Source organism: Panicum hallii, chromosome 2 (assembly GCF_002211085.1).
Source record: "Panicum hallii strain FIL2 chromosome 2, PHallii_v3.1, whole genome shotgun sequence".
NCBI lineage: Eukaryota > Viridiplantae > Streptophyta > Magnoliopsida > Poales > Poaceae > Panicum > Panicum hallii.
In genome coordinates, this window is record NC_038043.1 from 27,475,288 (window position 1) to 27,495,944 (window position 20,657).

The following is a 20,657-nucleotide window of genomic DNA, read 5'->3' on the forward strand; positions in this document are numbered from 1 at the left end:
CTAGGCGTAGTCGAAATAGCTCCTCGTGTGAGCCCGTCCAACAAGGTAGGTATAAACCAATCGAACGGATCGAACTTGTTGGGAAAAATGCGATCATCATCGCAAGCGACCATCAAAAGTCACGGTGAAAGTCGACTCATACAAAGTATGAACGTGGCCGAAGCCTCCATCAAAACTTATAACACGAAGTCGATAGAACATGAACGTGGCCGTAGCCTCCATCACACTCATGACAAGAGGTCGATTTATAAAACATGAACGTGGCCGGAGCCTCCATCTGTCAATAGAAAAATTTATATTCCGAATTTTGTGACACGTAGCCTCCAAATTGATTCGGAAGAAAAGGCCGCTTAGGCATCCGGAGAACAGCTATCCACGCGTGCTTTCTCATGGGTAGAACTTGCGCAGGTTCTGAATGTTCCAAGAATTCGGGACATCTTCGCCCTCGGGGTATTGTAGTCGATACAACCTTGATCATGTAACCTGCTTGACAACGAACGGACCTTCCCACCTTGAGTTGAGCTTGTGTAAGCCGGACTCGTCTTGGATGCGGCGTAGGACCAGATCGCCTATATTGAATGATTGTTCCCTCACGTTGCGATCGTGATATCGCCGGATCCCCTACATGTATCGAGCTAACTGAACAAGAGCGGTGCAGCGAGCCTCTTCGACAGAATCGAGCTCTAACTGCCTTGCTTCGTCGGCCTTGCCTTCATTGTACATTTCTACCCTTAGGGATTTCCACATGATGTCGGCCGGCAAGATAGCTTCAGAGCCGTAGACGAGGAAGAATGGTGTTTGTCCTGTGGCTTTGGATGGCTGAGTCCGAAGCCCCCAGATGACATGTGGCAATTCGTGTATCCACTTTCCTCCTTTCTTATTATTTTCGTCATAGAGTCGTTTCTTGAGGCTATCAATTATCATGCCATTCACCCTCTTGACTTGACCATTGGCCCTTGGGCATGCAACAGAGACATATTTGATCTCGATGCACGCATTTTCACAGAACTCCCAGAACTGGTTGGCCGTAAAGTTTGATCCCAAGTCCGTGATGATGGTATTTGGGGAGCCGAAGCTATGCAAGATATCGGAGATGAAATCAACAACTTGATCTGGTGTGAGCTTGGCTATCGGCTTGTACTCGATCCACTTGGTAAACCTGTCGATAGCCACCAATACATGGGTGAAACCGCCTGGCGCCATTGTGAAGGGCCCAATCATATCAAGGCTCCAGCAAGCGAACGGCCAGGATGGCGGCATGGTGATGAGACTGTGAGCTGGGACGTGGGATTGCTTGCCAAAGAATTGGCAGTTTTGGCATCTCCGCACAAGGTCCTCAGCATCAGACACTGCGGTGGGCCACCAGAAACCAGCTCTGTATGCTTTCTCCACCAGCATTCTTGAAGCTGCGTGGTTGCCGCAAACTCCCTCATGTATCTCCCACAGTATGTCGTAGCCGTCTTCTTTCATGACGCACTTCATGAGAACGCCTGAACGTGCGCCATGCTAGTAAAGCTTGCTGTCGACTAGGACGAACCCCTTACTTCTGCGCCTGACACGAGCTGCCTCTGCGCTTCTTGCGTCCATCCCCACTGGTAATCTTTGATCCCGGATGAAATCAATATAAGTCTCTCTCCAGTCCTCACCAAGCATCATAACCTCCCGATCAGGTTGTTGAAGGCCCACACCGGTGGTTACCTGTGGTGAGGACTTGATGGATGGCTGCTTCAACTACTAGACGAAGACTCCAGCTGGAACCTGTGCACGAGTAGACCCTAACTTGGACAGTATATCCGTAGCAACATTATGCTCCTGTACCACATGATGAACTTCCAAGCCAGAAAACTTCTTTTCCAGCTTTCGCACTTCTTATACATAAGCGTCCATTGTCTCTTTGTTGCAGTCCCACTCTTTGTTGACTTGCTGAACGATTAGAAGTGAATCACCATATACAAGAAGTCGCTTGATGCCAAGTGATATCGCCAAACGGAGCCCGTGAAGGAGTGCTTCATACTCGGCTTCATTATTGGATACCTCCCAAAGGATCTGGAGGACATACTTCAGTTGTTCACCTCTTAGAGAAATAAATAGAACTCCAGCACCGCCGCCATCGAGCTTAAGAGACCCATCAAAGTACATAGTCCAGTGCTCTGGCTTGTCGACTGGAGTTGGAATTTGATTCTCCCTCCACTCAGCCATAAAATCGACTAGAGCTTGAGACTTGATTGCAGTGCGTGGCTTGAAGTCGATAGACAAAGCCCCCAGTTCCACTGCCCACTTTGATATACGCCCCATGGCATCTTGATTATGGAGAATGTCTGCCAACGGAAAATCCGTAATCATAGTGATCTTGTACTCGTCGAAGTAATGGCGCAACTTTCTTGATGTAATCAAAATTGCATATAAAAGTTTCTGAACTGCCGGGTATCGTACATTGGATTCGGAGAGTACCTCGCTGACAAAATATACAAACCTGTGCACTCCAAATGCATGGCCTTCCTCGCCTCGCTCGACTACAATAGCACTGCTGACAACTTGAGTTGTTGCCACAATGTAGAGTAGTAGATCCTCTCCCGGCAATGGTGCTGTAAGGACTGGAGGAGACTGAAGGTGATGCTTCAGGTCTTGCAAGGCTCGCTCGGCCTCCTCTGTCCACTGGAACTTGTCTTGACGCTTCGGGAGCTTGAAGAAGGGTAGTCCTCTCTCCCCGAGCCGGGAGATGAACCGGTTCAGGGCTGCCATAGAGCCTGTTAGCTTCTACACATCTTTGATTATGGCCGGAGCCCCCATATCGGTGATGGCCAAAATCTTCACACGGTTGGCTTCAATTCCCCGGTTGCTGACGATGAACCCGAGCAATTTTCCTGATGGTACTCCAAAAATGCATTTGGTTGGGTTGAGCTTCCACCGAAACCTGCATAGGCTGCTGAACGTCTCTTCCAAGTCTGCAATCAAGCTGTCGGGATTCCTGGTCTTGATGACCATGTCATCCACGTAGGCTTCAACGTTCTGATGCAGCTGATCAGCAAAGCACATCTGAATTGCACGCTGATAGGTTGCTCCTGTGTTTTTCAACCCGAAGGATATAGTTTTTAGGCATACGTCCCAAACGGAGTGATGAACGCAGTTTTGATTTGATCTTCCTCCTTGAGTGTGATCTGGTGGTACCCTGAATAACAATCAAGGAAGCAGAGGAGTACACAACCCATCATCAAGCCGACGACTTGATCAATGCGCGGTAGCCCGAAGTGATCCTTTGGGCAATGCTTGTTGAGATCGGTGTAGTCAACACACATTCTCCATTCTCCATTCATTATGCTTTTTCTTTACAAGGACAGGATTAGCTACCCACTCTGGATGAATCACTTCTTTGATGAAGCCAGCCGCGAGGAGTTTAGCTATTTCCCGTTTAATTGCCTCACGCTTGTCGTGAGCAAATCTTCGAAGGCGTTGCTTTTTGGGCACAACCTGTGGGTGTACATTCAGACTATGCTTGATCAGTTTTCTGGGCACCCCTGGCATATCCGCCGGTTTCCACGCGAATATATCTCGGTTAGCCCAAAGGAAACTGACGAGCACGAGTTCTTATTTCTCATCCAAGCCCGCGTCGATGACGGTGGTCTTAGATTAGTCACCCTCCTAGAGCTGGATCGACTTGAGGGCCACGTCACCAGTCGACTGGATGCTCGACTTGCTAGCCTTTCTTGAAGGGATCTCCAGCCCGGCTTGGGAGAGCTGCTGCGCGGCCGCGAGTACTTCCCCTGAAGCATCTGGCACACACATAGTTGAAGCATATTGGATCGCCTCCTGGTTGCAATCATATGACTTCTTCAAGTCACCTCGGAGAATGAGTACACCACTTTGTCCTGGCATCTTAAGAAGCAGATAAACATAATGCAGCACTGCCATGAATTTGGCGAGTGCTGGACAACCCAGTATAGCATGATAAGAAGATCGAAGTTAGCAACTTCGAATTTAATGAACTCGGTGTGGTAATTCTCCCTCATGCCGAAAGTGATTGGAAGAACCACCGTGCCAAGAGGGTGCGCCGTGTTACCTGGGACAATGCCGTAGAAAGGAGACTTGCTTGGAACCAGCATGTCCGTGAAGTCCAGACCCATCTTTGTCAAAATGCTAGCGAAGATGAGGTTGAGACCACTCCCACCATCGATGAGCACCTTGGTGAGCCTGACTTCTGCCACCACCAGGTCCAGGACTAGGGGAACTTACCGGGCTCCGAAAAGCTTGTCCACTGATCATCGTGGGAGAACGAGATGGGCACCTCTGACTAGCGGAGTGGTCGTGGTGCCGCCAGCTCGACGGACATGATCTCCCGGAGAAGCAGTTTTTATTCCTGCCTGGAACCGAAGTCTCCATCTCCCCTAAAGATGACATTGACGGTCTTTGAAGCATCCTGAAACTTCACGTTGTGCCCTTGGTCCCCTTGGTCGTCGTCTTCGGGTTCTTTGTCCACTGGCTTCTTGTTCTTCTTGCCGCCACCAGAATTGTTGAATGTCCTCCGGAGGTGGTAGTAATCGATTGCGGCGTGATTGGCACCTGGATGCCATGGGCATTTCTTCTGTAGGAGCTTCTCAAACTCCTCCTGCGTCGTCGACTTCGTGCCTCGTGAGGGACGATCTACAGCCGCGATGAGATCATCTGGCTTGCGCTTTCAGGGTGGACCCGAATAGTCCCGCTGGCTCTTGTCGTTGCGGTTGTCATTTGGACACCTCAGATTCCTATCATTGCACCTCGGGAACCGCTCCCGCATCTTCTCTTCCTGCTCGGACCAGTCATGCATCATGTCACGAAGCCCCGCAACATTCTTTGGTCTGTTCCGCCCAAAGTCTCTGTAGATGCCTGGATCGGTGATGCCGTTGTAGAAGCAGTCGATGATGTCCTCCTCCGAGATATTCGCAAAGGTGGCGTGGACATCGAAGAAACGACGTGTATAGGACTGTAGGAGCTCGTTATGTTCCTATTTACATTGAGCAAGATCATGATGAGTACCTGCACGAGCGATCGCCCCCTGGAAGTTGTCGATGAAGACCTTCTTGAGCCGCTCCCAGGAGTCGATCGAGTTGTTGTTGAGGCTCTCCAACCACGTGAGCGGTGCAGGGTCCAAGGCCATCGGGAAGTAGACGACCTTGGTGATGTTGGAACCCCCTGCGACTTCAATGGCGGTGGAGTAGCAACGTAGCCATTGCTGAGGAGTTTGCTTGCCATCATACTTGGTGATGCTGATTAGCTTGAAGCCTTCAGGGTACTTGTAACTGCTGAACCGTGCGGAGAAAGCTGGGAAACGGTCACTACAGTCAGTACCTTCTATCTCGACTTCTTCGCGCACTTTGCGCCTGGAATCGATCACGGACCGCGCATCGCGGCCTTCATTGATGCGCTGGCGCAGATCTTCTGGAGGAGATCGATGATTGGCCTGTCGCGGGTTATCTCCTGGAGGTGGCTGCTGCCTCCCGCCAGGGGCCTGACTCCGGCGGCCGTTGTTGTTGTTGCTACGCTGAGGTCGAGGACGGCCGCCTGCCGTTCGGCTGTGAGCCTGCCTTCGGCTTTCGCCCAGGCGCTCCTCCCTGAGGGTAGACGTCGGGTTTTGCTGATCAAGCTGAATCCAGGGCCTCTGCGCATAACGAAGTGCTTGACGCACGTTCGGATCGTTATTGCGCTCGAGTATGGCCGTGACCCTAGCGATGTTGGCCACCGGAGTTCTGAAACCCCGCTCGCTTACAGTAGCGAATTCGGCATCAAGCTCGCGATGCATGGACCGCATGCGCTCATTGACCCTCCTTCGGCGAGCTGCGCGAGCCCTGTTCCGGGTCCTCCGTGCCTCACGATCGGCGTCATTCTCGTCGTCGGTGTTGGCTGTGGCCTCATCTTCAGATACCGCATTGTATTCGATGATGGGCAAGTCGCCATCGTCCTTGCCTTCCTCCGCCATCAGCACCTGACATGAGATGAGCTCGTCAGAGCTCGCGTCGACTAGCTTGATCGACTCCTCCGCCACGGTGGCTAACGATCTGCCCTCCTGAAAAGGCAAAGGCTCGAGGTGTGCCACAAGTCGATCTTCGGCCTCGAGTAAATCAGAAAGTTTCATGCCCTTCCAATGCACAAAACGCCCCTCGGGGGTGGAGGTGATCATCAGACCGTTGGCACCAAAACAACCCGAAGCCCCCCGACGTGCGGTGGCTTCAGGCTTTCCAAGTTGGAGCAGAGAATCCAAGTCCTTCTCCAATGTGGAGAGGGACTCAGAGATGTCGTCCTCCTGGAGATCAGTGGCCAAATTGCGTAGACCGAGTCGTGATCGACTACGCGAATTCTTAGATTGGAACGAGTCCAACCCAAGGAAAGTTGTTGCAGCGCCGATGAAGTTGCGCCAGAAGTAGACTCCACCTCGGTCCTTGTAGCGGATGCATGGATTGACAAGTTGTCGAGATCATCAATGAACTTGTCAAGGTCGCTGCGAGGACCCGCCGCAGGAGTTTTCGGCTTCATGTCGACGAGGAATCGACGGAAACTGCCCGCACCATCTGCGATGCAGACCCACGAGCCAAAAACAAATGTCGTGCCCTGAGAGGGAACTGACCTGGTGAACTGGAAAGATGCCATCGAGTTCGCCGGTGGATCTTCGATGCACTCCCCTACCTAGCGCGCCAGCTGTCGGTGTTTTACCGGCTGCCCACCGAGGGATATACCCGTGGTGGTAAGTTTAGGTGAGGAGACGCCGAGATCAGGAACTCGAAGGTGCAAGGAACACAAGACTTTAGACAGGTTCGGGCCGTGAGACGCGTAATACCCTACGTCCTGTATAGTGGTTTGTATTCCCTTGGGTGTAGAAGTTGTGTTTTGAAAGGGTCCCTGCCCCCCCTTATATATCCGAGAGGTCAGGGTTACACGGATCTAGTCAATAGTAGACAAGGAATCGTACCCGGGTATAACTCGACTAGTTTCCTTCTGTACCGACTAGCTTATCTCCTACTCAAATGAGTAGAAAATAACATAAATAAGAGATAAGACGGGTTTTATCTCCTAACCCTGTTTAAACTACGTTATGTACACAGTCCCGTAGCCCCGGGTCCGACACCTGGTGATCCCCTTACCTGGCGCGCCAACTGTCGGATTTATACTCCGGCAAGTCCACCTGGGGTATGTTCAGGTAGTAGATTTGTAGGTGAGGGAGATCGCAGGGATAAAAACTTGATGATAACACAAGACGCGAGCATTTTAGATAGGTTCAGGTCGCCGAGAGCGTAATACCCTACGTCCTGTGTTCTGAGTTGTATTGAATGAACTAGGGTTTCTAAATGAGTAGGCTAATTGCGTTGTGGCCGCCGAGGCCGGTATGCCCCAGGGGTACCCCTACCCCTCCTTGTATACTTTAGGGAATAGAATTTATATGATAAGTTTTTTAGTTAGTTACTATACAGGATATCCAGTCGGATTACAACTGTATCTGATTATAATATGCCTTTGCTTGTATAGTCAGTCCGGCCCATTTTATTACCAGGCTAGGCCCTTCTTAAGGGTACCGGGGGTCTACGCAAATATTAAGAGTCATGTGCATGACTAGCATGCAACCCGTCCCATAAAGGCGCGCAGCAGCTTCACCACCCTCTTCTATTTTCTAACCAGGCCCATAATTAATCTGGTCCATGATTAGTTGAATAGCCCGCACACAAGATACAACGCTGGGGAGCTGGCGGAGAAAAGGCTGACACATGCATTGACTTCCGTGCAAAACGAGTGTTCAACGAAAAAAATCCGTAGTGCTCAAATTAAGTGTCTGAATTAAACTCCAATTGCATGTATATTTTACAATAAGATCTTCAAAACTAAACCACACACTTAACTTTATTTAAATAAAATTACTTTTAGAACATTTATTTTACATAGGTGGGATAATTTTATTGTAAACCAGGAACAATTGCTCCAAATTCACGATAAAAAACAATTATCCAATTCATAATTGTGACAGTCCGTGTATTTGTAATGCTAGGCATATATTTTGTTAGTGTGAAATATGTGTTTGTTTGTATAAAGCTTGTGTGTATTTATGTGAAACTTTTAAAAATTTAAAGTGCAAGTAAAAAGGGTAACTTTTGTAATTACAGAAAAACCTAGGGTTATTTTTGCAAAATGTATTTGGAGCAGGATAATTTCAAAATAAGTGAAAGGTGGTTTTGTAAACATATTTTTCTTATTTTATTCCCTGTAAAAATATATATATTTATCCAAAAGTTGCATTTGAAATGTGTGCGTTGAAGTGTGTAAAAATTTTGGGTAAAGTGGTAAAAATAAGGGTGTTTATGTAATTTTATAAAAGTATAAGTCCTTCTGTGTAGGTATTTGATTTACAAAAGTAACTTTCAAATTTACTTAGGACTAAAGTGTAAAAGTGCAAGTCATCATGACATGTCTATCCAATCATTATGACGAGTCTATCCCGTCATCATGACATGTCATAAATGCTTGCATTTAGGTCCTGAATTTTATAAAATTTCATTCTTTAGGACAAAAGCAATTCGAATCCGACTTTTGTTCAAAGATTCACATGTAAAAATATAAGTTTTGAGTTTTTGAACTTGAGCCCTAAATCAATATTGTAGAGTTTGAAAAACTCTCCAACTTTCGTTTTGGGCATTTCTTTATTCGGGTTTTAAATCAACGGGAAATTTTGCTTTACAAATAGGTCCCTGTAGTTTTCAGAAATTGCGCATAAGTCCTTAGAAAATCTCTTTTCCCCTTCTCCTCTGTTCTCTTATCCCTGGCGCCCTTATCTTCTTTCCCACCGGCGGCAGCAGCATCAAAACGCTTCTTTTCTTCCTCTGTTCTTCTTCCCGTTGACCCCTTTTCTCCAATTACGGGCGCTCGGGCGGCGCCACAGGAGCAGGCCGGGCAGCTCCAAGCGCGCGGGAGCCGAAGCGGCGCGCGCAGGCGGCGGCCCCGAGCGGGATCAGGCGGCGGCAGGCACAGGCGCGGGCGGGCGCTAGCGCGGTAGGCGGGCCGGGCTCGCGCGGCGCAGGGCGACGGCTCGGAATCCAGGCGCACAAGCAGGCGCGGTGCAGGGCGAGTGCGGGCACGCGGCAGTAGGCGGGGCGGCGCCTGAGCGATCGGGTGGCAGCGGGCGGCTCGGCTCTGGGCGAGCGCGGCCCTAGGCGGCGCAAGCGGCTCGGCGTGGGAGTGGACGGGCGCCGGGCGAGCGCAGCGGCCCCAGGCCAGACGGAGGCGCGCGGGCAGCAGGTGGCGCGCACGGGGACGGCTCAGCTGGGCGCGCAGGCGGCGCGTGAGTGGGCCGGGAGCAGGCGATGCGGGTCGGGCGCGTGCGCGCAAGCGAGCGTGCGGCTCGGCCAGGTGCAGGCGGCGGAGCGCTGGTGCGCAGCGCGTGAGCGCGAGCAAGCGGCGGCGTGCGGAACGCGCGCGAGCGCGGCAGGCGCGGGACCCGGGCGAAAGCAAGCAGCCCGGAGCGAGCAGTGGCGCGCGGAGTGGCCCAGGCGCGCGGGTGGGGCAACGCGTGCGCGATGGAGCAGCGCGTGCGCGGTGGAGCAGCAACACAGGAAGGCGCGGTTGATAACGGCGCAAGCAGCAGACGTGTCGCGGGCCAAGAACGCACGCGATTCGGGCGTGCGCGGAAGCGACATGGCAAGACCATAGTAAGTGCAGATACGGCAATAGAAGAAGGAGGAGGAGCTATGCAGAGCAACGACGTGCAGGGCGCGACGCCGTGACCGAATTGGTGTACAGGAAAGTCGCACGCAGTGCGGGAGGTGATGCAGCGCGACGATTCGGGGCGGACCCGCCCAGGAGGCAGTAGAGTCGCGCGTGGAGAACATCGGAGGCCGTCGAGGCGAAGGCAACGGATGAAGTCCGGCGGCACTACAGACTGCTCGTGGAGAGTTTAGAGGTGGCCAAGTGCGAGCAGACCTCGATCTTAGCGGAGGCGGAGAAGCGCTTATGGCGCGGCAAGTCAGAAGGAGAAGTTGCGGAGCGAAGGTGGCGGTTGGGCGTGACGAGCTCAGAGGAGTCTCGGTGCAGCCAAGCACGGCAGTTCTGCAGGAAGCTATGCGGAAGTGCCGGCCGTGTTTCAATGGCACACGTGCGTGAGCAGAGGAAGTTCAACCCGTGAGCAGGAAAACCCTGAGGTTCGCGGAAAAGTCGGTACAGCGAACCCGTTCGGCTCCATCATCTCGTCCCAGGGGTCCACGACGTTCAGCAGTTCCTACCCTCGTGGATCGCTCAACCGCTATCACCACGAGTCACCGCGAAGACTACTTCTTCGGCCATTCTCTAACCACTACAATCCCCGGCGAGCTTCTTCGTCACTCATGGAATCTCGTCATCGTCGAGCTCTTCTCGTCGCCGATCCTGTTCACCGCGGGAATTTACTTTCCGCGTGTTCTCCTTCATAACCAAGGCTACCCCAAGGTTTGCCCTGATTCACTGAATCTTCTTAATACTGGCGATTCCTTTGCCGGAATATCATCGTTATCTTCCTATTGTCTGTTTTCCCCAACCAGGGACTTAATTGTTCTCTTTTAGAAAGATCTAGGATGTTATTTGTAAAATTTCCAAAGCTTTCTTTATTTCAAATCAGTGAACGTTTACAAGTTTTATGTTGTGCTCTTGAATTGAAAGTCTTGATTTGTGGTCTAGGTTAAATGTTAGGGAATGAATGCTTTGTTTGTACCTTATATTGTATGCATGTGTTATAGCTGGAGGATAAATTATAGGGTGTGATATCTAGTTGATCCTATCACCCTGGTGCTCATATCCTTGCCGTCAAGACGTTATCCTTGTCTTGATTGCCGTTTCCTTAAGTTTCTCTTCGTGTAAAGGTCTTTGTTAATTCGTGTGCATCTGTTGCTTAGCTTATACATCTCTGCAGCTGCATTTCAACATCAGCTTTTGGTTCAGCCGCTAAGCATCCGTTTCCTTAAGTCTATGATGTTCCTGTGTAACAGCTGTCAGTCGATACTTCTACCATCGGCTGGTTAGCTGATACGATTGTTACCTTTCTAGTATCAGCTATTGCTGATACAATCCTGTTGTTTTGTCCTACCTCGGCTGCACCTAGACGATGCAGTGGAGATGCACACACAATCTTAGAACTCTTGCTATTGGCCGACCCAAGCCGATTTTAGTTGCTCTCCATATCGGTCACATAGAGCCGATCGATCCTTAGTTTCCCCATCCATATCCACACACTTCTATCAGTCGATTTATCGACTGAGAGGTCGGCTTTATACTTATCGGTCACATACCCTTAACCATACTCCAATCGGCCGTACGTCACTCAATTGTTGTGCTGACGTAATCAAGCCGGTACAACCACACCTAGTTACCTAGGATAACACTTAAGCACATCTCAATTAAGACACAACTGTTTTAGGAATCATCCCTATCCTAAAGTGATCGATGTTTTCGTTGATCAATCAGGAAACCGGTGCACCTATCATCTATCAATCGACTACACAAACCAAAATACATAACCCTAGATCAATAAGCTAACACAATAGACATGCCTCTGTTAGGCACAACTAAAGCATATCTATCGGCTAAACCTCTGTTGTCCCAATCGGCTCTGTCGTAATCTTCAACAAATAGCCGATTCTAATTAGTTGTTCCTCCTAAAGCTCTACCCAAGTTAGTCTCTAATCTTTTTAATTGTTATATGAGTAGTATGTTGAATGAGTGTTAGATAGCAACTTTGTCGTGAAGTAAGATAGTTTTATGTGCACACTTTGAATGAGATGTTGCATTGCATGTAGATACAACTACTTCCACAAACGGTACCTACGAATTCTCCCAGAAGTCTGCGGAGGATATTTCTGAAGACCAAGTGAACGTCACCAAGGAATTATCGGAAGCCCCGAACCAAAGTTCGGAAGATATTGACCTTTCTAACTTCAGCCCCACCAGTAAAGGCAAGCCCCGGACATAACCCACTATTTTAATTACACTGCAATCTATATCTATCTACGTATTCTATACATTAAGTTATTAGGAATTGCTTGAAACCCTAGTTGCATTTCCCTAGGAATCAATGTATTAAATAGTAACACTTGAGTCCGGCTAGCTGCTATGCTAATAGGACCGGTAGAAGTCGAGTGATTTCCTGTCACTCGCGCGATATAGGGGTTGTAATGTTTACATTCCTGTTATCACTATAAGGATGACGGACGGGAGTTTTATGAGGTATCATGATTGAGGTGATACCCCGTCTGTGTTGTTGAAATTGATAAGGTCGCGGTGTGTGCCGATCGGGGTTAAGCGTTTGAAAGTACTAACCACATGCCGTGAGTTTTGGGTAAGCGGCAAGCCTAGTAGCCAATCGGCCCGAAGAGTGGACATACCTCCCACCACTCGTCTTACTTCTTCTGGTTACTTATGTTCGACGTGTGGGAATACGTGTTGCAAGGGCAACCAGGAGTACGGGTTTTGTAGTCGCGCTACAGACGTACGTCCTGCACTTTGGAAGTGCGTATGGTCCTGCAGTCGCTTGTGGTGGACCTGTCCACGAGTCGGAATGAAAGGCAAACGGTTGCTTCGGAACTATCGTTGGATGTTCCAAGCGTGTGTGTTAGGTTTACCTTGCAAGGTTGAATTTCGATTCAGGAATCGTCCGCCTCTCACGATGAATGAGACTGCTTATCCCCTTTATCACACAGAGTAACAAGAGCAACTATATGATGAGTAAAGCTGATGGTTGATATAAAGAGCTCTACCTTGCTTGCTTAGTTATAAGTGATTATTTAGAATGGATAATCACATAGAACTTGAAAGCTAAAAGTTGAAGATAAGGATCTACTCTTAGTTGCTTTTCAGCTGAAACTAAACCCAGAACTATTATAAGCCTTCATAAGTCTAGTTATGGGCTAAAGTATACCCAATCCCGGGTAAGCCTTGCTGAGTATTAGGATACTCAGCCTTACTAGTTATATGTTTTGCAGGTAATGTCTGGAAAATCCTACTCTTCCCTGCCTTGGCCCTGTGCTCTCCCAGAAGGTTGGTCCGTGGAATGGGATCCGTCCTCGGCCAACATTGATGATACCGAATGATATCGTGCCCGGGCTTAGCATGACATCCGTCTTGTCGACGTGCTGTAGATCATCGCGTATGTTTTCCGCTGCTAAAAACCATAACTTTATCAGTTTGTAATAATTTCTCTAAGTTTGAAACTTCGTATTTCTTTTGGAAACTCTTATAATATAATTCCTTATGATATAAAATATGATGGTGATTGTATCTCTGGATTCACCTTCGTGTGAGGTAACCTTATTTGATCCTGTGTATCGGTGGTTTATCGGGACGTTACCCGACAGGCCAAGGGATTATACCGTTTGAAGCACGTTGGAGCCTTCGGGAGTGGACTCGCGTATTTGAACCGGTATAATTCAGGTTGATTCTGTCACAATAATAAAATTGTAAACTAGGAACAATTGTTCCAAATTCACCATAAAATTGTAAATCAGAACAATTGTTCCCAACTCACGATAAAATTGTAAACCAAGAACAATTGTTCTAAATATATTTAGATATGATTTTATTTTGAAATTTTAATTAAAAACTCCACCGGTGCAATGTGATTTTGATTTGAATGATATAAACTTTTTCCGTTGTGCACATTTTTCTTCTCTCGAAACAGATGGTCTGCTACTACTCTCTAGTGCTACAGTGGAATAACATGGGTCTCTTTCTATTGAGGGTCAAAAAACGAAAAGATTGCAGCAGCATGCTTAGGCTGAGTCCAGCGGGCACCTAAATGGCCCCGTATGCGTAAAAAACACATCCGACGCCACTATAGCAGGTTCCAGCATATACCGTAAGCGGCCTCCTATTTTGCGAGTACCTCCCGTGAACGCGTATAGCCACAGGTTCTCTCTCTTCTTCGTATTCCACCAGAACCAACCGTTTCGGTCCTATCCACGCTAACGAGAATGGCGGCGGGAGCGGACCTTGCTTGCTCAGGTTCCGCGGCGCGGCGGGAGCCAACGGCTGGTCGCCGCCGGAAAGGGATGCGCGGGCGTATGCAGGCCTGTTTGGTATCCTGCCTAAGGTGCCACAGTTTGCCTAACTTTTCTGCCTAAGGTTAGTTCTTCAATTTGGACGACTAAGGTTAGGCAAGTTGTGGCGCCTTAGGCAGGATACCAAACAGGCCTGCAAGCTATTGCTGGAGATAGTGATTTGCTAAGTGCGTTTCGCTAGTGGGACCCATGCTTGGGGGCACGCCGAATGCGTGTCTGCGTCCACAGTGCGCTGGACTCAGCCTTATACGGTAGATTCGCACGCAGTCGCGCGAGTTACCTGCAGCGGCGCCCGGTTTACCTCCGTCAAGTATGGAATCAAACAAAGCGTGTTGTCGCTCATTCCACCTCTGATTCCACCATAATTTGATTATGTCTTCATTTACGTTACCACTCTCTAATCCAAAAACTATCTCGTAACTTTTCCTAAACACAAAAAATTTAAAAAATCGGTAGCGCACCGTGGATCGGGCTTGCAACATAGCCCAGCCCAGTGACAGCCAGGGCCCACTGCTTAAACCAGACGGAAGTCGGTGACTTGCGCAATCTGATTTAGGAACGGAACCCAGCCCGCACCCGACGCGTCCGAAGATACTCCATCTCTCTCCGGCCCTCCCCGTTTCTGAAGTCGACTCAAACCCTAGTCCCCTCTCGCCTCGCCATCCCCGCCCATGGATCGCGACCGCTCCTCCCGCCGCGCCCGCGACGACGACGGCCACCACCGCTCCCGCGACCGGGACGACAACCACCACCGTCGCCGCAGCCGCCACGACACCGACGACCACCACAAGCACGACGGCGGGGACGACGACCGCCGCCGCCGCCACCGCGAAAAGGACGGCGGTGGCGACGACGAGGACCGCCGCAGCCACCGCCACCACCGCGACAAAGACGACCGCCGCAGCCACCGCCACCGCGACGGCGGGGACGACGGCGACGACCGCCGCCGCGATAGCCGCCGGTCCGTGTCCTCGTCGGACTCCCCGCCGCCCTCCGCGAAGCGGGACCGCTCGTTGAGCCGCCCGCGGGAGTCAATCGAGCGCCGCGACTCCGCCGACCGCGAGCCGCTGTCCTCGTCACGGAAGCGGAAGGGCCACGAGGGCGGTGGCGGTGGGGACGAGGCCGACCGAGATGTCGGCAAGCGGGCTAGGGCCTCTGTGGACCCGCCTCCGCCCAAGGAGGAGAGGCCTAGGCGTGAGCGCCGGAGGTTTGAGGATGTTGATGCTAATGGGAAGAATGGTGATGTGAGGAGTAAGGTGAGCAAGGAGATCTCATCTCATGACCAGAAGAAGGGGGAGTTTGCAGTTAATGGAGATTTACAGAGTGGTGCCGTGCATAATGTAAGTGTTCCTACATTTTATTGCTGAGTTCTGTTCATTGTGTTTTCATGTTGATTACTAGAGCCTAGGAAACTAACTGCTAATGTATGCTACTAATATAGACCATTAAGGTACTCACAATTGTCAAGTGAGCTATGGTAGTTTCTGGTTATGAAAACTTGAAGAAATGAACGTGTTAGTTCGCAGCCATGTTGTTAGTTCACAGGGTATTGGATGGTAATCTGTTTCTTGTCTAGAAATGATTTGAAGAGTTCGGCTATTTTCTTGCAGCAGTTGCGATTTAAGGTTATTCTTTTCTGCTCAAAAGGTTTATACCATCTAGATTGAGTGGTATTGTTTTTCTCTTGTTGTGGAATCATCTCAGAAGATGAACAGCTACTTTTGCTTGACTTGAGTGGCTGTTGTGATTACGATGTCGACTATTTTCCTTAGATTCAGTTAGAGGAAAGCCAAAAGCAAGCAGACAAGCAGCTATGGCAATGCTGCCTTACTCATTGTGTTAGGACTTTCTTTTGTGCTGGCATAAGCATACAGTTTGTTTTGTTTGCCCCTTCGGAGTTGGAATATTTAATTCAGAAGCATAGGGCTTCTGCCATGCTGTGTTTTTTTCTTATTAGAGAAATGTGCCAATGGGTCAGTCAAGACTTATGTAGTCCCTTGTTGGCTTATGTTTGTCCAGTGATGATTGATAGTGTAGATACCTTTCAAGGATTTGAGGGATGTTTTAATTATCAAGTTGTTTGAGGAAGGCCATAGTATTTTTGCCTATGTTCTTATGATCTGCCTGTTGACTACTTATGCTAATATTGTATTTGGTGTTACACGATTCTGTCAAGGCTGTGGTGTAAAGTGAAGTGCTTACGTAGTGCTACATTATCTTCTGATACAATATGAGTCATACCAGCAGTCAGCCTTCATTTGATGTTGCCGTATTTTTCTTGGTTATTCTACATAGCCTACTTGCACCATCTTGTTAGTACTTGATTGTCTTGATTTTTTTGTTACATTTTCTTTCTTTTTTTGAAGCGCCACGTATCATGTGATTGATGCTCCTTTATTTTGAAAGTGTTATTTCTATAAGTTGACTTTGCATCTCTTATTTGCAGGATGGTTCTCAGCAACCGCTCAATGCCGCACCTGCTGTAGTGTCATCGTCTGTTCCCGTGTCTTCAAAGGTATCTTCGATTACTACCAACAATGAAAATGAGGGGGTTAGTGTTAGATCTGATGAGGTTACTGGAAAATCTAGTACAGATGGAAGTGCAACCTCAGCTGCTGGCAAAAATAGTAATCTATCTCTTGATGCTTTAGCCAAAGCAAAAAAAGCTTTGCAACTGAAGAAGGAACTGTCAGAGAAACTCAAGAAGTTACCCATGGTAAGAAGTCACAGCTGTTCCCAGTCCCTTGCCCCACTTTCTTATTATAACTTTTTAAGTGTTCTAAGTTTTTATTTTCCCTGCATAGCTTAATAAACTTGGCACTACTGGTCAAGTTTCTAAGAAAGAAGATGCAAAAACAGCTGTAGAAACACAGACTGTTTCTAAAGGAGAAGCAAAGCATACTGGTCCAGTTTCTGGTCTGCCCACGAGTAGTGTCTCTGGGACTCCAGCCGCAGCTGGTGCAATTGGTATTCCGGGTCTTACAAACATTCCCAATCTGGATGCTGTGAAGCGAGCACAAGAGCTTGCTGCTAAGATGGGATTCCGGCAAGATCCACAGTTTGCTCCTCTCATCAACATGTTTCCTGGTACATCCACTGAACTTACTGTGCCTCAAAGACCTCCCAAGGCTCCTGTTCTTCGCCTTGATGCTCAGGGTAGGGAAATTGATGAACAGGGAAAGGTTATCAGCATGACAAAGCCAACAAATTTGAGTACTCTAAAGGTAAAATTTGTTACAATAAGCTTCATAGAATGTTATCCATGATTTGTTCATATGGTGACTGCCACTATTGTTTCTACATTGGTTAGGTCAATATAAACAAGCAAAAGAAGGAGGCTTTTCAAATCATAAAGCCAGACTTAGACACTCTTGCAAAATCAAGTGCTCATTTTGATGAAAGGATGGGCATAAACCAAAACAAGCTCCTCCGTCCTAAAAGGCCAGGATTTCAGTTTGTTGAAGAGGGCAAACTCTCTAGGCAAGCTGAATTGCATCGAATTAAGGTACGCATGGATGAATCTTGATTTTTTTTGCTTGTTTATCCTTATCCTTATTTCTCGTGCCTTACTTGAATGTTCTGATTACAGAGTCAATTTGGTGAAGCACAAGCTAAAGAGCTCAAAGTAAAGCAAGCCCAGCTCGCTAAGGCAAAGGCAGAAGTAGATATGAACCCAAACCTTATTGAAGTTGCTTTTGGTATGAGAGCTCCAAAGCAAAAGCAGAAGGAAGCAATTCCTGACATTGAGCCATGGTTATATCTTGCTTCCTCTATTGATTTTTTTAATTATATGATGTCAATGGATGGTAACTAATTTACATTTTATCAGGGATGCAAAAATTTTACTTTCTGCCACATATGAGGATTTCACTGTGGAGAAGCTTAATATGGACAGGATCACCATATATGTGGAACATCCAGAGCCAATAGAACCACCGGCTGAACCTGCACCACCGCCGCCACAGCCACTGAAGTTAACTAAAAAAGAGCAGAAGAAGCTGAGAACACAGAGGCGTCTTGCTAAGGAAAAAGATAGGCAAGAAATGATTAGGCAAGGCCTATTGGAGCCACCCAAACCAAAGGTCAAAATGAGCAATCTTATGAAAGTTCTAGGCTCTGAAGCTGTGCAAGATCCCACGCGGCTGGAGATGGAAATCAGAACTGCCGCTGCAGAGCGTGAACAGGCTCATGTAGACCGCAACATTGCTCGCAAGCTCACACCATCTGAACGCCGCGAGAAGAAAGAGCGGAAGCTTTTTGATGATCCTACTAATACAGTGGAGACTATAGTTTGTGTTTACAAGATCAGAGACTTGTCCCATCCACAGACACGCTTCAAAGTCGATGTCAACGCACAAGAGAATAGGCTAACTGGTGCTGCAGTCATCACCGATGGTATCAGTGTTGTGGTTGTTGAAGGAGGGAAGAAGTCAATCAAAAGGTACAATAAGCTCATGCTCAACCGGATAGACTGGGCAGCCGCAGTTAGTGGTGAGGATGATGCTGACGAGGAACCTGACAAGCCGGTGAATAGTTGTGCATTGGTCTGGCAGGGCAGCGTGGCAAAGCCTGCCTTCCACAGGTTCACTGTACACAACTGCCGGAGTGAGGCTGCTGGTAAGAAGGTTTTTGCTGATGCTTCTGTTCCTCACTACTGGGACCTTGCTGTCAATTTTTCTGAAGATTCATCATGAGCAAATCACCTGCTCAAAACCTTGGTACCTGCTGTTGATCTTTGTTCTATCTACATGCAATTGCTGATGAGTGGCCAGCGTTTTAGCGCTTGACATGATATTAAGTCCTCTTATCACGAGTAGTGGAAGCTTACTAGTAGCAATGTGGACACCTGAACTGAGTAATACGTTGTACTGTCGATCTGCTCTGAATGTGGAATTCAGAGATGTCGGGTGTTTGTTGCGGGTTTTTATTATTATTATTATATGGCCCAGGTACTGTCATGAGGAACTGTCGAATTTTGCAAGTATGCACTTTAGAATAAGTCCATTGCAACACCTATACGTAGACATTAATCGATTGAAAGTAAAGGGCAGGCAAAGAAATAGATGATCGAGCAGAACGGCACCAGTACCCATTACCATCGTCCCGCTGGCCCATCTACGTGGGATCTAGGCGGCGGAAGGGAACTAGGCGGCGGACGGCGGTCACGGCCGGGGGCGGAGTTGCTGACGGTCCGGTGTCGCAGAACCAGAACTTGGAGGGTGTCACCCGCGGATCGAAGTGGGAAAGGAAGGATGCAGGGAGGTTGCATAAGTGAGAAAATGGAAAAACGAAGAGATAATGTGACCCATTTTGTTATTTCGGTGAGAACAAATGTAAGCTGGAGAATTATTCTCTAATTTCACCAATTAAATGTTTTTTCCTTACATAACATACAAATTTAATCTAAATTTAATAAAAAATACCTATGATATTAAAATATATTTTGAAGCCCAAAGAATAGAAATGTTTCTGTAAACATGTGGTAGCCGATCACGTCAGTACTTTTTCTATCGAACAGCTTGCAAAATCTCAAAAATGGTTTCCTTCCTCTTTGAATGGATGTTTGGGTCGTGTTAACACCTACAATGTGTTGTTCTGTCCTCCACGTTGAGCTCTTGGCTCGTTCCGGTCCACAATAGAAGGTGCGTTTTCACTAAGAGGAAAGCAAGAAATATTACAATTCCGCACCTGGTGGAGTGGATCAAGCGGAACAGTAAAGTTTGAAACTTAATTATAATTATATGTGCACAATTTGCGACCTAAGATCCTTCCACGGGAAGAGAGACCTGACAACAAAGAAACCGGCTGCCGTCCAAAGATAACACTCAGACATAATTGATTCGGCTAGAACCCACGGTATTTACGCCTTCCTGTCAAACACTAGGCCGTTGCGTTCCTTTCAAATCAACCAGACCACGAGCAAAACAAAAGTATCAAAAGCTTTTCTATTGTCTTTTGGTAGACGAGCAAATCAACCATGCGACGAGGCAGTGCCCTCTAGAGACAGAATCTGTGCCTTTCCAGAGGAAAGCACGCCTAAGTTTGTCGATGTTCTGAATAGCCCATGCACTCAATTCCAGGACAATAGCAGTGTGTACAGTCATGGCAGATAGCGTTACACAAGTAAGGACTTGCGACCAGCCGTGAGCCCGTGACATGAGTCCAGCCTTCCAAGCTGGTAACCGTGCAGCGACCGAGTCCACCAGCGGCTGTAGATTGATAGGGGAATGCCCAAGTTCTTGCATGGGAAAGGAGTGAGGCTGCAAGGGAAGAATGGTAGGATTCTGCACGTGTCCTCAAGCCCACACTGAATTGGCTGGCCTGACTCTAGTTCAAATTGGCGCGTAGTCCCGAAGCGCCAGCAAAAAGCTCAAGGGCAGCCCGGACCGCCACAAGCTGCCACTCCTCGGGTGCAACGAACACAACAACATCATCACCATAGAGAAAGGCACGATTCTGGACATAGGTGCAAAGACTCTCCAAAAACCCGTCCCGCTCCGCAGCCGAGATCAACGCATTCAAGGCTTCCATGACAAGCACAAAGAACATGGGTGACGACGGGTCGCCCTGCCTTAATCCCCTAGCGCCCTAGCGTGACAAATCCTCCTCCCTGGTGACCCGTTCACA

At 48.4% G+C, this 20,657-nt stretch overlaps 1 protein-coding gene across 2 annotated transcripts; it reads left to right on the plus strand.

Annotated features, from left to right (window-relative positions):
* The first annotated feature begins 14,607 nt into the window (after positions 1-14,607).
* LOC112881667 (protein RDM16) lies at positions 14,608-18,988 on the plus strand. Of its 2 annotated transcripts, none has more exons than XM_025946458.1 (6): positions 14,608-15,370; positions 16,477-16,746; positions 16,835-17,254; positions 17,341-17,535; positions 17,620-17,783; positions 17,860-18,988. In XM_025946458.1, exons 1-6 carry the CDS (start codon positions 14,702-14,704, stop codon positions 18,722-18,724), a joined length of 2,583 nt encoding a protein of 860 aa, XP_025802243.1. In that variant the 5' UTR covers positions 14,608-14,701; the 3' UTR covers positions 18,725-18,988. The 2 variants fall into 2 exon arrangements, with proteins under 2 accessions (XP_025802243.1, XP_025802245.1); XM_025946460.1 differs by lacking the exon at positions 14,608-15,370 and having other exon boundaries at positions 16,534-16,545; positions 16,625-16,746.
* Positions 18,989-20,657: the final 1,669 nt, after the last annotated feature.

Excerpts from the sequence above, each read along its gene's own strand:
- LOC112881667 (XM_025946458.1), top strand. The coding sequence starts at position 14,702 with ATGGATCGCGACCGCTCCTCCCGCCGCGCCCGCGACGACGACGGCCAC. Across the intron at positions 17,536-17,619 it reads CTGAATTGCATCGAATTAAG|AGTCAATTTGGTGAAGCACA; the intron begins GTACGCATGGAT and ends TTCTGATTACAG. Across the intron at positions 17,784-17,859 it reads ATTCCTGACATTGAGCCATG|GGATGCAAAAATTTTACTTT; the intron begins GTTATATCTTGC and ends ACATTTTATCAG.